Here is a 21,995-nt window from a genome sequence, read left to right as displayed (position 1 = left end):
GGGAAATTTTTCTTAAAAACCTACCACCACAACCTGCCTCCCCCAAACCCCTCTCCTTACATCACAGCTTCAAATCATCTGACCTCTTTCCAACCTAAATGTTCCAAGGAAAGAACAGGGAGAAGGAAGAGAAAAACGATCCAGGATTTTCATTTTTCTTGATCATTTTTAAAGTGGGATATAAGAGTGCAGTTCCAATTTTATCCTTGTTGGCAAAGCTTTAAGTTATTTATGAACTGCCAAATTGTGTGGCAGTAAGAAGCATAAGCAAAAAGCGATAAATAAAATGTATAAATTCATAGTGTGATCATACAAAGTATTTTCTAACTCCTAACACAAAAGTCAATATACATGGGTACTGCTTCTTTATCACTGGATTAAGATATACTGAAAAACAATTTCTTAAGGATCAAAGAAATCCAGAGGAAGAGGTAGAGAGAGTGACAATGTTAAAAATAATAATAATGGGTAAGGCATAAAAATTAAAAGGAAACGATAATAATAAAAGCATAAAAGGAAATGTCAACTAATCAAGTTAGTAAGGAACTTATATCCATATTATATATGAATTATAGGTGTATAACAAAGCTTTTTACGTATCATTTTCTTATTATGATACTCAGAGACACAACGTTACTATGAGTTAACATGGTATTTTTCCAATGCATTTCAATAGGTTTATACCAGCCAAATAATTTAATACATAATAGGTATTTTCTTACCATATAATCTACCTTCCAATTAAACATAACCCTTAGAGCTATCTCTGTTTTTTCTTTGTCATACACAAATGCTTTGACTCACAACAGAAATATGCCAGTTGTTACTTAAGTATATATAAGTTTGTGTACAGCTGGCTCTTTTAGCAATGTCATGATTCATCCATTCATTATTCAGTAAATATTTATTGAGAGCATATTGTGTCTGAGGTACTGTACTTGGTACTGGGGAGATTATAAGAGAAATCAGAAGAAGAAAGAGAAAAACAGAAGAGAAAAACAAATAAGCAAGCAAATAAATATATAAAATAGTTACAGAATGGGAATAATGCTATGAAGGGCAATAAATGCAACGAACATTTGAGATAAAGAGGAAGGTCTCTCTGAGGAGCTGACAAGCAGAGATCTGAAGGACAAGAAGGAGGCAGCCATGTGACAAGCCGGTGGCAAAGCAGTCCAGGCAGAGGGAACACAAGTAGATACACAATGAGCAAGTTTAGGCAATGGAAAGAAAAGGCCAGTGTGGCTGGTGCAGTGTGCATGAGGGAGGGAGGGGAGGGGAGGGTCAGAAAGGTGGTAAAGAAACAGAGTCAGGCAAGCTGACGCTGAGGCCTGCTAAGAGATGCAATGTCTGAAAATAATTATCTGTTCTCCTACAAACACTTAGAAATGAGCGGTTTGCTTTGTCTCTGTTACTTACACCGGATGAGCAGATTTACCCATAACCAAAGGAAGGAGGGAAGGTACAGGGAGTTCGCAGATGACAATGATGGGTTCATCCCAACAGAAGGAATCCTTGATCTGCGCAGCTGTACATCATGAGGAACTTGCAGAACCTTGGAAGCCTATCCATCCCTCTGAAAGCAAGCTGCATAGTCTCCTGTTTTGTGTAAGCATCTCTGTAGGTTTCCAAATCCTCTGGCATTAAAGAAATCTCCCATCCTTAAACCCCATCTATTGGCATCTTCCTCTCAATCACAACCCATTGCTATACTTATGCAGGTGGATGTTAGAAGTGTCTTGATGCAAGGACTTCAGACCTTAATGGCTTAGCTGACTTCAGAGAGACTCTGGGAAATTACAAGGGAAGGTGATAATACTAGAAATGCAAGATTTTAGCTGGATTGTCCTTAGCCAAGACCACAAAAGCTTTATGATGGGAAGTCATTTCAATGCACCATACACACTGTTCTCTTGACTCCAGGCAGTTTGCCACATTAGATCAAAAAGAAATCACAATCTAAAATGTCCAAACTTCTGCATCCCTGGTTGCATCCTTAGGCTCTAGGTCACATTCACCTGAGGTCCTCTAACCAATGCTGAAACTGGAGACAAGCTGACTGATGGGGAGTGTCCAGATGGTAACAAAAACCAAAACAAGACTGAAACCCGGATCCTGACATCAAAGAAGGAGCGATCTTGATAGTTATATCTGGGATAGTAGAAGACCAAGGACCACCCTGGCCTGTCCCCCGACCTCCCACCAGAACTGCAGTCAACAAATTCCCAGGCAGATCTTGGATAGCTACCAAGGCTTTAGATGTGGGAGGAGGTGACAGATGTGGGAGAAGTGCTTTCACTCTCACTGACCCAGTTCTCCCAATGAACAGAAAGAATAAAAGGAGGGAAGGCAACTCACTGCCAGGGTGGGTGGGGCGCAGGGAGGATGGGGAGTTTTGATACTGCTTCTAGCTGTGGTTGTGGGTCCCTTTGTTTTAATGTGTGTGAGAGCTAATCTCTGTGTTTCTTCATAAAAAATTACAACCTTAGAGCTCTGCAACTTGTGCAAACTAACGGCGTAAATGACGTTCATTGTAAAGCATGAGTTTGTAACCCAGGTCATCCTTAAGGGTCTGGGTAGATAGAATTCTACCCAGAATTCTATCTGGCTGCGCAGCGCGGCCAGAAAAACAAGAGAGAGAGGAAGTAAGCTTGGCTGGGAAAAAATTACATCTTTATCTTCCTAACACTTAACTAAAATTTTTCATTGTATTCAATTATAAACACAGACAATAAACCAGAGAAACAGCTGCAGTCTGTGTGACTCTCAACAGAAAGCGCAGCTATTTCCCCACCACATATCACTTGCTGCAGCTATCTGAAAGGAACATTATGCTCATCGTTCCTTTGCATGCCAAGTGCACATTCTCACACTGGTGACCTAAAATCGACACTGCATCTAACTCTCAAAAGGTTCAGGGTGGAAACAGCAAACGTGTGTAAATAGACATATAAAAATATATCTATAGAAAGAGGGAGAGTAAATGGGGAATGATAAAACAAATGGGATAAAATATGAATAATTGGCAAATCTAGTGAAATGTATTATTGTTGCAATTCTTTAAGTTTGAAATTGAAGTACGTATGTTAATTATATTACAAGTTTTTTATTTTGATAACAATATTTCAATATAATTGGTCTCCCATGTAATGCTATGAATTGTATTTTATGCATCTAGAAATGAGTTCATAGACTTTACCAAATCACCAAAGGGATGCAACTTTGGGAGTACAGAGATGAAGAAGCCCTGCTCTAAACCCGATCATAACTGTAGGCTATCTGCTAAAGCCCAGAGGAAGCTCTTCACGTGAGCAGTTTTGTACAGAAGCAGCTCACTCCACTTGAAGGGAGCCTGGGGATTATCATGGGACGGGTCTGTCATAAACTGATCAGATCACTAAAAGCCAGATGGATGCCCCTCCCACTCCTTCATCCCCAACTTACTGGCATATAAAAAAATCCAGAGCCTGACTCAACTGGGGAGGGGGTGGGGAAATAAGAGTAAGTACGATGGAGTTGCTTACTGATCTGATGAGATGGAACCTCAGAATGGAAATTAAACATTTATTTCAATATTAAACTAACTAAAGATGTGCTCCTTCTTTAAACTGCAGGCTGAGGCCATGACTTCTGGGCAGAAAAGAAGTGGCATAGCGTATTCAACCACTCTCCTCTTCACTTAGCAAAAGGTACGGAAACACTGTAGAAGGTGACAGAACACTATCAAAGGCAGAGGGATGGTAACTGAATAGTAATGAGCAGAACATCTTCTGTGCTGAAAATGAGGAACATCAGGCCAGGTACCAGGAGCTCTGGCACGGGAGCGAGGAGAGAAGTGAATGACAGCAGTGGGAGCGGGCAGTGGGTGGGATGCCTTGCAGGAGCAGCTGACGCTCTTTGCAGGGCAGGAGAATCAAGAAGAGCCAGGGACATCTTACTCTCAGAAAACAAAGGTGCTCTCACTGCCACCTTGGGGATGGAATTTAAAAGGATAATGAGGTCAGCCTAAGGAACAGGTTCTGGTGGCCAGGCAGAGGCGCTCCGAGCATCAAAAGGAAAACAATGACCACACTTCACTGGAGCGACTCCAAGACACGGTCGAAAGGAGGAATTATAAAAAGTATACTAGAGAAGTCATATCTACTGATATGTCCCGAATTTTTCATAAACACAGAGATGAGGAAAAGACAAATCATTCTGTTGACTGAAAAAAATGAACAACGTGAGAGTTGTGAGTTACGTTTTATTTGGGGCAAAATGAGGACTATAGCCCAGGGAGACAGCATCTCAGACAGCTTGGAGGAAGTGCTCCAAAGAGGTCAGGGGGAAAGGTCAGTATTGTGTATGATTTTAGAGAAGGGAGGACGTGCTGTCAAGCACACATGTTGCCCGAGGCTTGCTGCTCGTCACGAGGAGCAGTTGTCACCACTAACGATTTTAGTGCTTTTCTAGATACGAGGAGATGCAAGAACCTGGGCTCATAAAATCTTCTCCTGAAAATGTCTAACTATCTGAAGGCCTGTTCTGCCAGTTTTTCCCAGAGCACCGAGCACCTCATTCCCGATCTCCGCCCTGAACTCCTTTCAGGCTGTGTTGATGGTCAGTGGCTGCAGTGGCCAGTGACTTAATCCTTGTAGAGGCAGATGGCGAGTACCAATTTTTAGTTGGCAATTCAACTGGTAAAAGAATGTAAAATACGATTTGTTTTGCTGATAAAATACTTTCTCCTCACTGAGTTGATTAGTTATTATAGTAATAGTGATTATAATTTGTTTTGATTTCTCTTAGAGATATAAGAGGTATTTTACGAAGACAAAAGTCTTGCTGAAATGGTACCACAAGAATAATGGCATTCAGTAGTCACCCTCGGGCGGGCCGGAGTTGGAGTCTGTTTAGGATGCTACGCCTAGGACGCTGCTTTGATTCACTCAGAAGCCCTCTGCTGTGTGTGGGTAGTTGTCTGCCAGGTATTTACATCTAGTCAATGGGAGTAAGAGATGCGGGGAGAGAACACCAACACCTCCATCAGAAGGGGCGCCTTTTCCCATCTGAAGGCAGCCTTATTCCAAAGGAGTGGAGCTTCCCCGTGGAGCACTCAGAGCTCTGATGACACTGCAGACACTGCCTTCCTCACCTAATGCATGGTTTCCTTCAGTTTTCAGACTCCTTGCCACCAAACAAACTTTACACTCTGTAACTGTGCCTAATGGCACCTTCCTGTCAATCTTCTCACCACCCCCAGGGGCAGGCACAGCAGTAAACAAGGGCCAGTCCATGCCTGGATCACAAAAAGTAAAGGGCTCAGACTTAACATGTAATGGGAAGCCATTTGGAGGGCTTCAAGCAGGAGTATGACTGGATCTAACTTGTGTTTTTATAACGTCACCCTGGCTGCTGTGAGGACACAGAACTGGAGAGGTAAACTGGAGGCTAGAGGTTGATGTGGTGTCTGCAGCTCACAGAGGTGATGGAGGATAAGGAAGCTTTCTGGATCCAGCAAGATGGTGAACTTGGCTTCCAGTTGTGGACAAAGAACGTAGCCTGCCATTACAGAAAACAAACAATGCGCCCGCCATCAAGCCTTCAGCCAGGCAGCACCCCCACCCGCTGTGTGCCTGAGGGGAATTCAGGACGGAGGGAAACGTGAAAGATTCTGTGCTCAATACTGGCCCTAGATGGTTAAGGTACATACCTAAGGAATAATTTCAGTGAGCCCAGATTCTTGCATCTTCCCCTACATAAAATCATTAACTTGAGATGTCTGTTCTTTGTGATTAGCAGTAATCTATGATGTTCAACTACGTGGCTTTTTTTTCCAACAAAACTCAATATTTCTGGCTCCTCCCTTACCTCTATGGAGCAGTTCCTCAGAGTTATATGAGACGCTGTTTCCTGAGCTACAGTCCTAAGTAAGGTCCCCTGAATAAAACTTAACTCACAACTTTAGGTTGTGTGTTTTTCTTTAGTTGACATGGTGAGCACCTCCCATGACAAACATGTTTAATAAAATATAACAAAAGCTGGGCTTCCCTGGTGACGCAGTGGTTGAGAGTCCGCCTGCTGATGCAGGGGACACGGGTTTGTGCCCCTGTCCAGGAAGATCCCACATGCCGCGGAGCGGCTGGACCCGTGAGCCATGGCCGCTGAGCCTACACGTCTGGAGCCTGTGCTCCGCAACGGGAGAGGCCACAACAGTGAGAGGCCCACGTGCAGCAAAAATAAATAAATAAATAACAAAAGCTACTTTAAAACAAAGTCAAGCGCAGGGACTTCCCTAGTGGTCCAGTGGTAAAGAATCCGCCTTACAATGCAGGGGACACGGCTTCAATCCCTGGTCAGGGAACTAAGATCCCACATGCCGCGGGGCAACTAAGCCCGCGCGCCACAGTTACTGAGCTCGTGTGCCTCAGCTACAGCCCACACGCCACAAACTACAGAGCCCATGCGCCCTGGAGCCTGCATGCCACAACTAGAGAAGAGAAAACCCGCACGCCACGACTAGAGAAGAAGCCCACGCACCTCAATGAGAGATCCTGCATGCCTCAACGAAGATCCCGCGTGCCGCAACTAAGACCCGATGCAGCCAAAAATAAATAAAATAAACAATAAATAAATCTTTTAAAAAAATGAAATAAAACAAAATCAAGCTCTAAAGAAAGTAAAAATAAATAAAGGGAAACCCTTGGGTGCTAGAATTGAAAACAGAACATTCAGCAGAAGCGATAAGCACATAGCTGATGATGTAAAATTCCTGCAGGCACCTCAGGATAGGCTTTTAACACTTGTTCAGTGCAGAAGGTGTGGTTTTGAGTCTCACGTTCTATGGGAGCTAGATTTGAGATCCCTATATAAAGGCAGAACCTTGGAAAGATTGCCTCCTTGTCTATAAGAAAGTCTAGAAAAACTCTGCCCAGCAGCCCATGAAAGCAACAAGAAGCCTGTTTCTGCTTGGGGCTTTGAGTGAGAAATCACAGTCCTAAGACTCTGCCATCCATAGATATATCTGAATTTATACTACCTATGTGCTACAGAAATTCCAAACTAAGGAATCAATATAAAAAACTAGTCCCTAACAGTGAACTCCTAGGGTATCCAAAAGAAGCAAACACAAAAACTGCTCTGTAGAGATAAATTTAGAATCTGAGGTGCTTGGGACTCCCATAGAAAACAATCAATCTGGCTAAAGATAAGCTCACAGTAAAAATGATGAACACATGTTAATCTACAATGTAACATAAGGGGGAGTCTGTGCCACCACAAACAGGAATTAACCCCCAATAAACTGAAATAATAAAAGACTATGAAAGAGACTCTAAAATTATTTCTAAATGAAAGGAAGAAGAGAAAGCAAGATGAACAGGACACTACGAAGAAGAGATGATGGTGGCCAGGAGTAAGTGGCTACAGTGAAGGTGGTGAGACAAAGGGATTCAAGGTATACTTGAAGGAACAGCTCACAGTAACTGCTGATTAGGTGAACCTGGAAGAAAGGAAGCCAGAATTCCTAGGCTTTAGCTTAAGCAACTAGGTGGGTGCTCTGCCCTCTACCAAAATGAAAAAGACTAGAGGAGGAAGAGCTTTGCAGAGTGTGGGTGGGTTTGGCATGTAAAGTTGGGATGCCTATTACACATCCAAGTAGAGACGTCAAGAAGGAGGTTGAATATTCAAATCTAGAGCTTAGATGAGAACACAGGGCTAGAGATATTGAATTTAGGCATCACCAACATAGAGGTAATATTTTAAAGCCTTGTCAATTACTATTCATTCTTCAAGATGCAACTTCAGAGTACGTCCTATGAAGCCTTTTTTTTTTTTTTTTTTTTATGTGGTACGCAGGCCTCTCACTGTTGTGGCCTCTCCCGCTGCGGAGCACAGGCTCCGGACACGCAGGCTCAGCGGCCATGGCTCACGGGCCCAGCCACTCCGCGGCGTGTGGGATCTTCCCGGACCGGGGCACGAACCCACGTCCCCTGCATCGGCAGGCAGACTCTCAACCACTGTGCCACCAGGGAAGCCCCCTATGAAGCCTTTTTAAAATGGTCTTTTTTTTTTTTTACATCTTTATTGGAGTATAATTGCTTTACAATGGTGTTGGTTTCTGCTTTATAATAAAGTGAATCAGTTATACATACACATATGTTCCCATATCTCTTCCCTCTTGCGTCTCCCTCCCACCCTCCCTATCCCATCCTTCTAGGTGGTCACAAAGCACCGAGCTGATTTCCCTGTGCCATGCGGCTGCTTCCCACTAGCTATCTGTTTTACGTTTGGTAGTGTATATATGTCCATGCCACTCTCTCACTTTGTCACAGCTTACCCTTCCCCCTCCCCATATCCTCAAGTCCATTCCCTAGTAGGTCTGTGTCTTTATTCCTGTCTTACCCCTAGGTTCTTCACGACATGTTTTTTTTTCTTAGATTCCATATATATGTGTTAGCATATGGTATTTGTCTTTCTCTTTCTGACTTACTTCACTCTGTATGACAGACTCTAGGTCCATCCACCTCACTGCAAATAACTCAATTTCGTTTCTTTTTATGGCTGAGTGATATTCCATTGTATATATGCGCCACATCTTCTTTATCCATTCATCCGATGATGGACACTTAGGTTGTTTCCATCTCCTGGCTACTGTAAATAGAGCTGCAATGAACATTTTGGTACATGACTCTTTTTGAATTATGGTTTAAACAGAGTGATGGGCTCTTAGAGTAACCTGTATCTCTCTTACACACTCTGTGACTTTGTTTATTTACCTGTCTCCCCATTATCCTGAACACCTAGCCCATTGTGTGGCACACAACCAGGAATCAGCATGTTTATTCAGTTCATGGATGAATGACTATTCTGAAGTTCTAAGTGCGAGTCCCTGTCACAATATCTTGGAAAAGTGGGCACTCAAAACTATTTACTGAATGAATAAATGAGCTAACCTTCTGAGCAGCTAGACTTTGACTGCTTTCACTCAGAGCCAAAGATGTAAAATACTGGATACACTCATCTAGGTCTGTTTGAGGTAAAGAAGCCAGCAACTGTCTGAGCTCTTCTTCAACGGAAGAATCCTGAAATAAAGGAAAAGAAATTCTTCATAATTAAACTCCACAATTGAGTATAACAAAAAGTACCCAAAGAATAAAGCCAAAACAAAACAGGAGAGGTAAATCAGTGCTTTTAGTCTTGAAAACAGCCACCACCCTGGTAAGCAGAGAATCATTTAATTTTGAATTCTATACTTTCATGTCTGCTAACTCAATCTGAAAGACCTATTGCAAAGCATAGCTCAAGATTTTCACCTCATAGGCTACTTCACATCTTGACTCAAAATGAATTATTACATTCTTTCTAACTAAAGCTGGCTTTTTAATATGCAGAACTTGTTCCTATCTGATTTTTTCTAATAACTAATATCTAGAATAATTTGTTTTTCTATTTTTCAAAAACGCATTGCAAGTTTTCAGATTTTCATTTTCTATAAAAGTCTGAGAAAAGCGCTCAAGGAACATGCTCTAATATCTATATTAGTAGTTAACAATTAATATCCATGTATATTAGTACATTAATATCTATATGTAGTAGTTCTCCAGAGACTGTTTTGCACCCCAGGAAATATTCAGCAATATCTGAGACATTTTTGGTTGTTACAACTCAGGGGTGCTACTGTCATCCAATGAGTAGATGCCAGGGATGCTGCTACAGTGTACAGAACAGCTTCCAACAACAAAGAATTATTTGGCCCAAAATGTCAGTAGTGTTGAGAAAAACTGTTCTATAGCAACCTTAGAACAAAGGACCAATTTATGGATGCTGATATGCTAAGAAGCCACCCTCTGGTGTATAGAGACTCCCAGCTCCACATAGGGGAAAATAATTTAGGAGAAATAGCACCTCCTGTGGAATCAAGAAATCTTGGAATGGAAACTACAATTGCAGGTTTAAACCCTAGTTTACCTGCCTGTGACAAGTAGCCAACAAACTGCTTTTTGAATGGTTATTTTGCACCCAAAGTGAAGATGATATATTAAACATTTTTTACTCACTGGATTATTTTATTTACTTACTTCTTTTAAAGATGGCAAAGGAGGTGGGCAGAGAAAAAAACGAAGATCACTATCTTTGCTTCGTGCCAGACCAATAAGAGTTCTCAGATCACAGGCTTGAGCAATTATCCTATACTGGTAATCTATTGTAAAAGTATATTGCGAGTACCCAAATTAGCTTATGGCTGTTTCAAAGGTTAAATGAACAACTTAACTTTTAAACGACAAGTTTGTAATTCAAAATTTCCCAGTTTTTTTTCTAACTGCAACTGCATTTACAATACCGTAAGCTAAATATCCAACATTTCCATGACTGGTCTCATAATTCTCAACCTATATCTAGATATATCACAAACTAACCTTTTTGAGAAAAATAAACCTCAAATGTGAAAACTGATAGGTCAGAACCAATTTAACTTCTCCTTAAAAAAAAAATTCCATCATCCAAAAGCTATTTTGATCACTACTCAAAAAACCTGAGTTCTGTTTAAATCTGTCGTCCCCCGGTACCTACATGGTGCTTTGACATTCCATGAAGCCCATGAATAATCTGAGGTTCCAGACAGTAGTACTTTGTTTTAGCCTTCATGATTTCACCATTCCATTCTTATATATTGCTATAGACTGAATGTTTGTGTCCCTCCCAAATTCATGTGTTGAAACCTAATCCCCAATGTATTTGGAGGTAGCACCTTTGTGAGGTGATTAGGTCAAGATGGTGGAGCCCTCATGACTGGGATTAGTGCTCTTATAAAAGAGACCCCAGAGAGCTCCCTCAGTCCTCACCAGACACAGAATCTGCTGGCACCCAGATCTTATATTTCCCAGCTTCCAGTAAACTGTGAGAAATAGATTTCTGTTGTTTATAAGCTACCCGGTCTAAGGTATTTTGTTATAGCATCCCAAATGGACTAAGGACATGTATCAAAAAAAAACTGCAGCCACTGAAGGAGACATTTTTTAATAATAGCACTATATAACTTGGGTGAGTTCTTCAGAATCAAGTGGGGAACTTTTAAAAAATCTACATGCCAGAGCTCCAACTTTGATTTTTCTGATACAGTAGAAGCCTGAAATGGAGTCCTGGAAGGCAGATTTTGAAACAGATCAGATTTTTATTCTAAGTCTCCACTCGCATTAAATAAGCTTATTTTTACATTACAAATGATTATAAATGATTATAGCCACCACTCAATCAAACTAATTAACTTGTATGAAGACAGAGATCTTATTCTGAGACTAAATTTTTCTTTGAAAGCATTCTTTTTTGTTTACCCATTTTTACAAGATGACTCTACTAACAAAGTGTACTTTAGCCCCTGTACTCAGAGCAGATCTGATCTCTTGCTCATGTACTTTTACTGCAGAACTTGTGATTTTAAATACAACTAAATATTTAAAATCTTCCTTAAAAAACAAATATACACACGCAAATTAGGCACATTTGACCAAGTATTAGTATTAAAGCCAAATAGACTGTCAAAGTGAATGCAAATGTAACTTTGATGCAGTCAGCAATTAAAATATATTTTATTAAATAGGAACCAAAAAAAACACAGACACATTAGGCCATAACTATCAGAATCAAGAGTTTCTCCAATCAAGTAAAAGTTCATTCTGGTAGGAAGTTATACAAATATATCTACCTCAGTTTTGAGGGTGTTCTTACCAAACACAATATGACTACCAGGCCAGCAGGTTTTACACTTTCTCTCAGGTTTTACACTTTCTCTATCACTAGAGTTTCTTTTAAATTTTTTTGAAAATATTTTTTACATATATTAATATTTCCTGAATTATTTTCCTTCCTTAGTATCTCCTTCCCTTCTCTTTTACATCAGAAATCAAGAGCTAGCTGACGGTGTGCCATGTGTTCAGATGGTTTCATTACCATGCCAGTGACGGGTCTCTGCCATTTCCTGCACAGCCTGCAGTCGCGCTGCTCTGTCATCGGACTTACTTTTCCTCAGGAGCAGCCACACAGCACATTCGTGATCTTCTATGTCAATTGTACTAAAGGTGTCTTTGTTAAAAAAAAAAAAAAAAAAGACAATGTGAACAGTTAAAACAACACTTTCATCCTCACGTTTAAGACAGTAATTTATAAATATTTTAAATCTACAATAGGAAAGTTATATCCATCTCCAGGTGTTGATAATGACTGATAGGTTTGTTCTCAGTTCTGTCATATTACTTTGTTTTATTTGTTACATATATTTTGTATGTGCTTTTGTTTTATATATTACGTTGCTTTCACAATGAGATCTTTTTTTTTGGCTCCTTTTCCCTAAAAAACTTTTTATTATGAGAAATATCAAGCATATGGGATAGATTAAAAGAATAATTGACATCCAATTGACATTGACATCCACATGCTTACCACAACTAGATTTAATAAATGTTATTATTTTGCCATATTTGCTTAATCTATATGGACGTGTGTGTATTTTTTTTTTTTTTTTTTGCCATGCTGCATGGCTTGTGGGATCTTAATTCCCCAACCAGAGATCGAACCCGGGCCCTCAGCAGTGAAAGCGTGAAGTCCTAACCACTGGACTACCAGGGAATTCCCCAGGATGACTGTGTATTTTTTTCTGAACTATGTGAAAGAAAGGCGCAGAAATAATGACATTCCACCCTTTCATAGTTCAACATGCATCTCCTAAGAATAAGCCTGCATTCTCCTATATAATCACAATGCCATTTTAACACCCCAAAATACTAACAAAAATCTTCCAAATCATCTAAAATTCATTCCAACTCCATATTCAAATTTTTCCAATTGTCTTCAAAATATCTTTAGAGCTGGTTTTTTATAAAGCAGGATTTGATTAAGTCTCTTTAGTATCTTAATTCTAGAAAGTTTTCCCACCTTTGTTTTTCATGATGCCAACTTTTTAAAGAGATCAGGTCAGCTCTTTTATAGCTAGCTTCACAATGCAGATTTGCCTGGTTGTGAAGTCTACATTTTTGATGCAATCTTCTCATTATGAAAAAGTGGGAGTGCTTTTCTAACAAATTTTAAATTTTGAAATATTCATCAAGAGTCTCAATATTTATTTACAACTATCTAACAAACAACAATGCATCCATAAAGATAGAAGGAAGAAAACAGTCCAAGGCATCAAGCCCTTAAATATAGCCCAACAGAATAATGTTCCTCAATTTTCCATAGGTATAATAAATGTTAGTATAAGAAATGGGAAAAAAATCTCAGGTTGATCATCAAATGACTTTCAGATTACTGATAAGGAGTCTCAGTTAAATATGTGATACTTACCAGCAAATGGACCCCGTAATATCCTGGCTGATGTTGCCAATACTTTTCTTACTGCTTTGTGAAGCTCTTTTCTTGCCTGGTAGGTGATTCCTAAAATGATTACAAATTTAAATAAAACCAAGTAGGTACTCTTAATGCTATGTATGCTCCAATACTTCAAAGAAAAAAATGTATAAACTAAACCCCAATTTTTTCAAAAAGAAAATATAAAACAGCATCTTTCTCTTTTTACTGTCACTATTTAAAGCAACTAAAACCATTATGGGAACACAGAACTCTAGATCCCCCAAAAAACACTGCTTTCCTAGTCAGCGAAAAAGTTAAAAACAAATCAAAAGCAAAAACACTAACTAAAACTAACAAAAATCCTCATATACAACATAGGATTAACTACATTCAGGAAAATGTCACTTAAAAATACCACTCTCAAAGTGAAATTTAGAGATACCTTACTAATGAGATTAAGCTTTACTATATAGGTAAATTATATGCTATAAAAATTATCTGTGTAATTGAAATTGTAACACACGATAAAAGCACGTTGAAATAGGAAGGTGAAATAACAATAAACACAAACAGGAGAGAGTGGTGATACATATAGCTGTAGACAGGGGAGCAGCAGAACCTGCCCACTCAGGGAATGTAAAGTGCTCACAGGCATGCTTATTCTGGCTGACAGTGTAGAACAGGCAGCTGTAAATCTAGTGTGATGACTCCCCAAGCTACCCATATCCTGATGAAAAGATACTCCTCTGCCCCCAAATCTCATGTTCACCAAGCAATCGTCTGATTACTAATTGGGTTTCCATGTGACCAAAATATGGAGAAGGGGAGTGTTCTGACTAGTAAAGACAGGTTTTCCAGCCTTAACGACAGATTTTTTCCTCTGTAAATAAGTTGGTATTCATACTTGTGAATCCATCTCATGAGTTTAGTGTGCATGAATAAATGCCTTAGAGCAAAAATACCTCTGAGCTAAGTGACAAAATCATGTTTTTATGCTTGCTAAACTGAGGACAAGCCTCCAAACCGACAGGTCTCATGAAGGTGAGGAACTCCAAGTTTAGATTAAAAAAGCTGGCTAGGGCTTCCCTAATGGCGCAGTGGTTGAGAGTCCGCCTGCCGATGCAGGGGACACGGGTTCGTGCCCCGGTCTGGGAAGATGCCACATGCCGCAGAGCGGCTGGGCCCGTGAGCCATGGCCACTGGGCCTGCGCGTCCGGAGCCTGTGCTCTGCAATGGGAGAGGCCACAACAGTGAGAGGCCCACGTAACGCAAAAAAAAAAAAAAAAAGCTGGCTAGTCTTCACCTGACTTAGTTATAGGAGAGCTGCAAATATGGGTTAAATATGAAAGTCCAAAATTTTATCTTCAATTAATTCTTTAGGAACTTGGTTCTCATAGGGTTTGGTGATTCATAGAGTTAGCTGAACCTATTTTATTAATATTGTGCTTTAAATACTCATTTTTTTATTTTTTATAGTTTTTTTCTTCCAGTTTTCCTGAAATACAATTGACATACAGCTCTGCATAACTTTAAGGTAAACAGCGTAATGATTTGACTTACAAACATCATGAAATGATTACCACAACAAGTTTAGTGAACATCTATCATCTCATATGGATACAAAATCAAAGAAAAAGAAAAAAAATGTTTTCCTTGTAATGAGAACTTCTTAGGATTCACTCTCTTAACAACTTTCATATATAACATACAGCAGTGTTAATTACATTTATATTTATTAATGTTATACATGACATCCTTAGTACTTATTTACCTTATAACTGCAAGTTTGTACATTTTGACCCCCTTCATCCAATTCCCCTTCCCCCACATGCCCCACCTCTGGTAACCACAAACCCGATCCCTGTTTCTATGAGTTTGTTTGTTTTTGAAGTATAATGACCTACAACACTGTGTTAGTTCCTGGTATACAACACAGTGATTCCATATTTCTATACATTTCAAAATGATCACCATGCTCAGTCCAGTTATTATCTGTTACCATACAAAGGTATTGCATAATTATGGACCACATTCCCCACACTTCATACCCATAATTCATTTATTTTGTAACCAGAAGTCTGTACCTCTTAACCGCCCTCACCTATTTCTCTCCTCCCCTCACCCCACCCCTCTGGCAACCACCTCTTTGTTCTCTGTAGAAACGATTCTGTTTCTGTTTTGTTATGTTTATTCATGTTTTATTTTTAGATTCCACATATAAGTGAAATAATACAGCATTTGTCCTTCTCTGACTTATTTCACTTAGCATAATATCCTCTGGGTTTATCCACGTTGTTGCAAATGGCAAGGTTTCATTCCTTTTTATGGCTGAGTAATATTCCATTGTATATATGTACCACATCCTCTTTACCCATTCATCTACTGATGGGCACTTAGGTTGCTTTCATATCTTGACTATTGTAAATAATGCTGCAGTGAATAGAGGGGTGCATAATCTTTTAGAATTGTCTTTGGATAAATACCCAGGAGTGGCATTGCTGGTTCTATTGTAGTTCTATTTTTAATTTTTTAAGGAATCTCAATACTGTTTTCCATAGTGTTTGTACCAATTTACATTCCTAAATACTCATTTTTAAATTCAATAAGTAGCTTCCATTTTTCATGAAGATGGGATTACTTTACCATAAACTTACCGTGATTTTCTCTTTTATCTAAAGAAACTGTGTGCACATATATATATGACTTCATTTTTTCTTTTTCTACCACTTGAGTATCTAATGTCAAAGACTTCTTCAAGGCCAGAACTTCATATGTAATAAATAAAGAACCTCTTAAAAAGAAACAAAAAATTCATCATAAATATATGATCTAAATATAACACAGGAGCCACTCTTTTTTTAATTAAGCTTTTTGTAGAACTTTTTCTTTCTTTTGTATTGGGAAACACAACGTATACACAGTAATGTGCATATAACACACATTATACATATATATGTATAAATGTATACACACATTTCAGCTTACAAATAATAATAAATAGCTGCAATACCATACCCAGGCAAAAAAAACATTAACAGTACCTAGAAGCCCACAGCGCATCCCTCTCTGATCCTGACCCACTCTCTCATCTCTATAGCTGACTATTATTCTGGGTCTTATTATAGTAATATCCTTGCTATTCCTTACGGTTCACCACCTAAACATGAACCTTTAAACAACGGGGCTTAGTTTTGTCTATCTGTGAACTTCACAGGAATGAAATCACACTGTATGTATTCTTTAGTTCACCTTCTGTTTGTGAGATTCATCCATGTTGTTACATGTATCTGGAGTTCATGCATTTATATTTTCACATGGTATGTGATTCATCCATTGTATAGCTATACTACAACTTATTTATCCATTCTACCACAGATGGGCAATTTAGGGAATTTCTATCGATAGCTTGAGTCTATTACAAATAATACTGTTACACATTGTATACATCTACACTGTATGCATGTGTATATGTTCCTCTAGGATACATATCTAGAAGTAAAACTGCAGACTTTCTGAAAGTATATATATTGTTCAACTTTACTAGATAGTGCCAAACTGTTTTTTTCCAAAGATTAGCCAATTTGTACTCCTTATCACCAGCATATGAAAATTTCTCCTCTCCTAAGAGTTATACCTAAAATCAAATATTAAAAGTGAAATACAGGGGACGCAGTGGTGTCTCAGTGGTTAAGAATCCACCTGCCAATGCAGGGGACATGGGTTCGAACCCTGGTCTGGGAAGATCCCACATACCACGGGGCAAGTAAGCCCGTGCGCCACAACTACTGAGCCTGCGCTCTAGAGCCCGCGAGCCACAGCTACTGAAGGCTGTGTGCCTAAAGCCCATGCTCCACAACAGGAGAAGCCACTGCAATGAGAAGCCCCGCGCACCACAAGGAAGAGTAGCCCCCGCTCGCCGCAACTAGAGAAAGCCCACGCACAGTAAAGAAGACCCAACGCAGCCAAAAATAAATAAATAAATTTTTTTTTTTTAAAAGTGAAATACAGGGAATTCCTGTATTACTGCACTGTAATTCCATGCAGTGGTTAGGACTCCTCACTTTCACTGCCGAGGGCCCGCGTTCAACCCTGTTTGGGGAATTAAAATCCTGTTAGCTGCACGGTGCAGCCAAAAAAAAAAAAGAAAACTGGAAAGAAAAAAAAAAGTGAAATACAATGTTGTGTCTCCTAAAATGAAGGATTTTCCCCTAATCAGATTGACCTACACTAAATCCAGACACAAAGGCTGCACTCTGTCTGGATTCACAACTTAGAAACACACAGTTTTATCAAGTCTTTTTCTGAGCCTCCCACCCTAAAGCAAAAGCAAGTAAGACAGAAAGGCCAGACACTGGCCAGTACCAGAAGAATAGAGAGAAAGCTCTCAAGAATCATCACCTCTCCTGGGGAATCTATCTGAGCAGCCAAAAAGAACAAATCTATTCAGTATTTTTATCATGCTTTCCATGAAAGACAAAACTCTTTTCCAGAAATTGTGATTAATTTTCACTATATTCCTGAATTTAACTGTGATATAAACAAAGAAATTGCACTATAGAAAAGAATATACATTTATCTTTTGCCTGGAATGAGTCAAAAGAAAAAATCATCTAAATATGTTTTGTCTTACCTTACAATGTCATGGAGAAATGTACGTATTTGGATAAAATGCCAAATATATTTCCTTTATCATTTTAGCATCTAAGAGTTGATTTTATATTTATACTAATGAAAAAGAATATTATTAACAAAAACACTAGAACAGTATTAGACATAAACTTAACATATATATCCTCCGCCTCCCCAAAAAAAGGAAAGAAAAGAGAATGAAAAATAACGATTTTGGGGAAGACAGTCACTCCAGTCATTAAGCATGTGCCTCTGAAACAGCATGAGATGAGAGTGTCAATCTATTGGTTTTCTCAGTCAATCTCAATTTCCTTTCATAAGAGCTTTATGGTGACTTAAAGGATGTTCAAAAGTAATTCTGACTATAGTTGATTTTTACCTTCTTCACCCTCTTTATAACCTAACACAAGATGTGATTTTAGGTGTGTGAAAGCTAATTAGTGAGTGCCTGCTCTGTACATGCCAAGTGCTTCCCTCAGAGAAACAGTGCCAGATGGGCAGAATCCCCATCGTACACCTCGATCCAAGAGAAAACACTCCTCAGGAGTTAGAGTAACCGGATCAAGACAACACTGAAGTGGTAGAACCAGTGATTAACCAGGGATGAATCCACATGTTTATAGATTCCAAAATCTGTACCCTTTCAGTGCCCCACGCTACTTGTAAATCACTTCCACTGAGATTTCAAACAGTAGTATCATAAAGCCAGTTAATATTTCACAGTTGACACTTACCCTAAAATAAGTGATCCAGTAAACTTTATTATATTTCCTTCAAAAAGAAAGGGGAAAAAAAGTTAATGTGATGAATATCAATTGGAAAAATTGATATCTTTCCGTTAATATAATCATTTACTATAAACACATGGCTTCCTATTCCCAGATACAAAAAATGAACCAATAAGCACTGAGTCCAAAATATAATCTATATTTCATACTAATTCTCCCCTTCCTCCACCTCTTCTTATTCTGCCATCCTCCACACTAAATCAGTAAGAAACCCTCGTTTTGCTGCACTACTGATACTGCCAGGCCTAAAGTGCTTTCACTGAATGCAATGTCCAGGGAGCTAACTGTCCTGACTTTTTTTTAGTTCACAACCAGTTAAATAAAGGAATGGGAAGAATTCTCCATATCACTACCTAAGACTATATTAAGAGATTATGTTTGTGAAGTGGGACACAAAATGATTCTTCCCAAAGAAATTATGTTATAATTGGTGGTTAAGTGCCATATATAGGTAGTCCCATTTAAAATATAGGTTAGGGACTTCCCTGGTGGTCCAGTGGTTAAGACTTCTCCTTCCAATGCAGGGGGTGCGGGTTTGATCCCTATTCAGGGAGCTAAGATCCCACATGCCTCACAGCCAAAAAACTGAAACATAAAACAGAAGCAATATTGTAACAAATTCAATAAAGACTTTAAAAATGGTCCACATCAAAAAAATCTTTAAAAAATATTTAGGTTACTTTCTACAAGTTTATTTATAAATTTTTTGTTTGGAACTTGGAAAAAACTTTTTAATATTAAAAAAAAAAAGTCCTAGTGGCAGACACAGCTAGCTGCCTATTCAATACACATAAGCCCCTTAATTCTTACTAACACAACCTCATTACTACCTAAAGATATTCAAATTTCTTTACTACCTAAAGATATTCGAAGATACCTTATTACTACCTAAAGACTCCTCTGCAGATAGGGCTGGCTGTGCAACACAGCTGTAGCCAATATATATATATACACATATATAGAGAGACATGTAATACATCTATATAAACATATAGATGGAAGTCTATAGGGAGAGATCCCTCCCCAAATAAAAAGACAAAGCCTCGTAACATGGCTTTTGGTCTTTCTGCCTTCTTGATGTCCTGGGATTCAGCAACAACTTGTGACCATGAGGACAATAAGATAATAGAGCAGGAAGACGAGAGAATTGCTAAACTGTGATTCCTGCCCTAAACTGTCTCCATCTTGACTTCCTGTTATGTAAGAAAAATGAAAACCTTACTAATTTAAGCCATTATAGTCTAGTTTCTGTTATATGTACTGAACACAATGTTAACTAATATTACCCATGATGGTTAGGGACTGCAGGCAGCTCATGAATATCTATGTAACCTATAATTTGTTGGATGTATAGAGGTAGGTAGCCCTTTGTTCAGACCTTCAACTTATGCTGCCAAGAACACACTTCTCCTCCATACTGAGGGATAAGGAACTTTCCTCCATCAACTTCCCTATGCATCAGCCAAGGGAGATGGAAATTCCTCCCTAACTCTAGGACCCAGTGGTTCCAGAACAGGAAAGAGGGCAGTTCCAGAAACTCTGCAGGGATGAGACCGAAAGTTGTGACACACAGAGCTTCTTGACTGTGCAACCCCTCCTGGGACCTTTTTCATTCCAAGATGGCTTCCTGGACTTCCCAGGGAACGGCCAGTTTATTTCCTCCTATACTGCTGCCATCTGTTTCTTCTTACTAGGATGTTTCCTTTTCACTAAGCCCTGGAAACAGAATACAGACTCACAGCCTTTTCTCCTACCCCAAAGTGTATTTACTACTCTTGAGTGTGTTTTGCTAGAAATGATGAGAGAAGAAAAGCTCCCTTCTCTGTCCCACTCCTCTTTTTATTTTTAAAATACAAAATCACAGAATTTTCTAGATGAAAAAGATCTATCCTAAAAACTGATCTTTCTTACCGATCAAAAGGAAGCTCCATGAGGACAGAGACTTCATCTTATTCAATACTGTATCCTCTGGGCCTAGTAATAGTACCTGGCACATAGTAGAATGAATGAAAGATGGCCTAGGCCAATACTCTCATTTTACAAATAAAGATTAGTAATAAGTAATGTAAATAAAGATTTACAAATAAAGACAGTAGATTAGTGCTAGATCCTAAGTTCCTGTAGGGCAAGCAAAACATCTTCCTGGTTCACCACTGAATTCCCAGAACCTAATACATGTGCCTGGCACCATGTTCTACAGAAGCTTAACAAACGGCTGCTGAAAAAGAATGCAGTGACACTTGAGTTTAAAAGGATGAGTATGAATCTGACAGGAAACATAGGGGAGGGAAAAGATTCCCAAGAAAAAGGAGTATGCATGGCTCTGGGCGTACAAATTTGGGGTGAACCTTTAGTACAGAAAAGACATAAACAACTTTGAGATTTATCATGGATTAAATAAGTTTTTGTGGACACCCCTGGAAAGTTAACCACAATTCTATCACTGTTTCTACAAGAAGATATTGTTGTTTAAACTGTACTCACTGACATCTCTCCAATATGTGTTGCTTTTTGGCGGAGGAGTTGAGGTTCCCATTCTTCTGCAACAGATGATGCAATAAGCAGCCAGGGACATTCTGTGTGCTTAGAACAATTATAACACGTTTAATTTAGCATGTAATTAAAAACATTTCTCTTAACTATAAGAACATGTCACAATCACAGTAGACTGCCCACAGAGTTAGATTTTTCAAGACCTGGAAAAAAAGTTTTCAATTAAAGAAAAAAAATTTCTCCCCTAAAAATTTAAAGCAGACTTATTAGAATAGTATTTTGCTAGTACCTCAATGATTATTCTTCAAACTGTGTCCAACTGTGAACAATGATTAGTAGGAAAAAGGAAAAGAGATTATTAATCAGAATATCAATATAGGAATCAAAAAATGTTAATGCCTTCTAAAAATATATATATGCATATAGATAGATATATTTATCTTTAGTGACTGAAGTCCCTACAGAAATGAAAAGCAGCTCTGAATGGAAGATATACTTAGGACCCATAGAAGTGTTTAGCTTTTCTCCAAGGCCTTCAAGAGGGTACCCAACATTGTTTAAAATCTTTGAAATGTAATCGTTACTTGTTGGCATCCTGTCAAAGAAGGAGATGTTGCCCAACTATTTAATCACTATCCTTTTGCTCAACTATTTCATCAACTGAGTAAAGATGATCTAAATATGATGCAATGGTTTCTAGAACAACTCAGTATTCTAGAATCATAGATTGTCTTTGGATGAGACGTTTCTTTCTTTTTTTTT

At 38.9% G+C, this 21,995-nt stretch overlaps 1 protein-coding gene across 2 annotated transcripts in view; it reads right to left on the bottom strand.

Moving 5' to 3' along the window:
* SERAC1 (serine active site containing 1) overlaps positions 1 to 21,995 on the bottom strand; it is an 87,300-nt gene that overhangs the window by 23,804 nt on the left and 41,501 nt on the right. For both annotated transcript variants that reach the window (XM_060029708.1, XM_060029707.1), the window contains exons 2-8: positions 21,225 to 21,323; positions 18,687 to 18,723; positions 15,978 to 16,114; positions 13,318 to 13,407; positions 11,929 to 12,060; positions 10,059 to 10,180; positions 8,934 to 9,062 (exon numbers count right to left, since the gene is read on the bottom strand). In XM_060029708.1, coding sequence (XP_059885691.1) covers positions 8,934 to 9,062; positions 10,059 to 10,180; positions 11,929 to 12,060; positions 13,318 to 13,407; positions 15,978 to 16,114; positions 18,687 to 18,723; positions 21,225 to 21,315 — 738 coding nt within the window. In that variant the 5' untranslated portion in view covers positions 21,316 to 21,323. The remainder of the gene's footprint in view (positions 1 to 8,933; positions 9,063 to 10,058; positions 10,181 to 11,928; positions 12,061 to 13,317; positions 13,408 to 15,977; positions 16,115 to 18,686; positions 18,724 to 21,224; positions 21,324 to 21,995) is intronic.

Source organism: Delphinus delphis, chromosome 14, assembly GCF_949987515.2.
Source record: "Delphinus delphis chromosome 14, mDelDel1.2, whole genome shotgun sequence".
Lineage (NCBI taxonomy): Eukaryota > Metazoa > Chordata > Mammalia > Artiodactyla > Delphinidae > Delphinus > Delphinus delphis.
The sequence above is the reverse complement of the archived record's forward strand: the minus strand, read 5'-3'. Positions and strand labels throughout refer to the sequence as shown.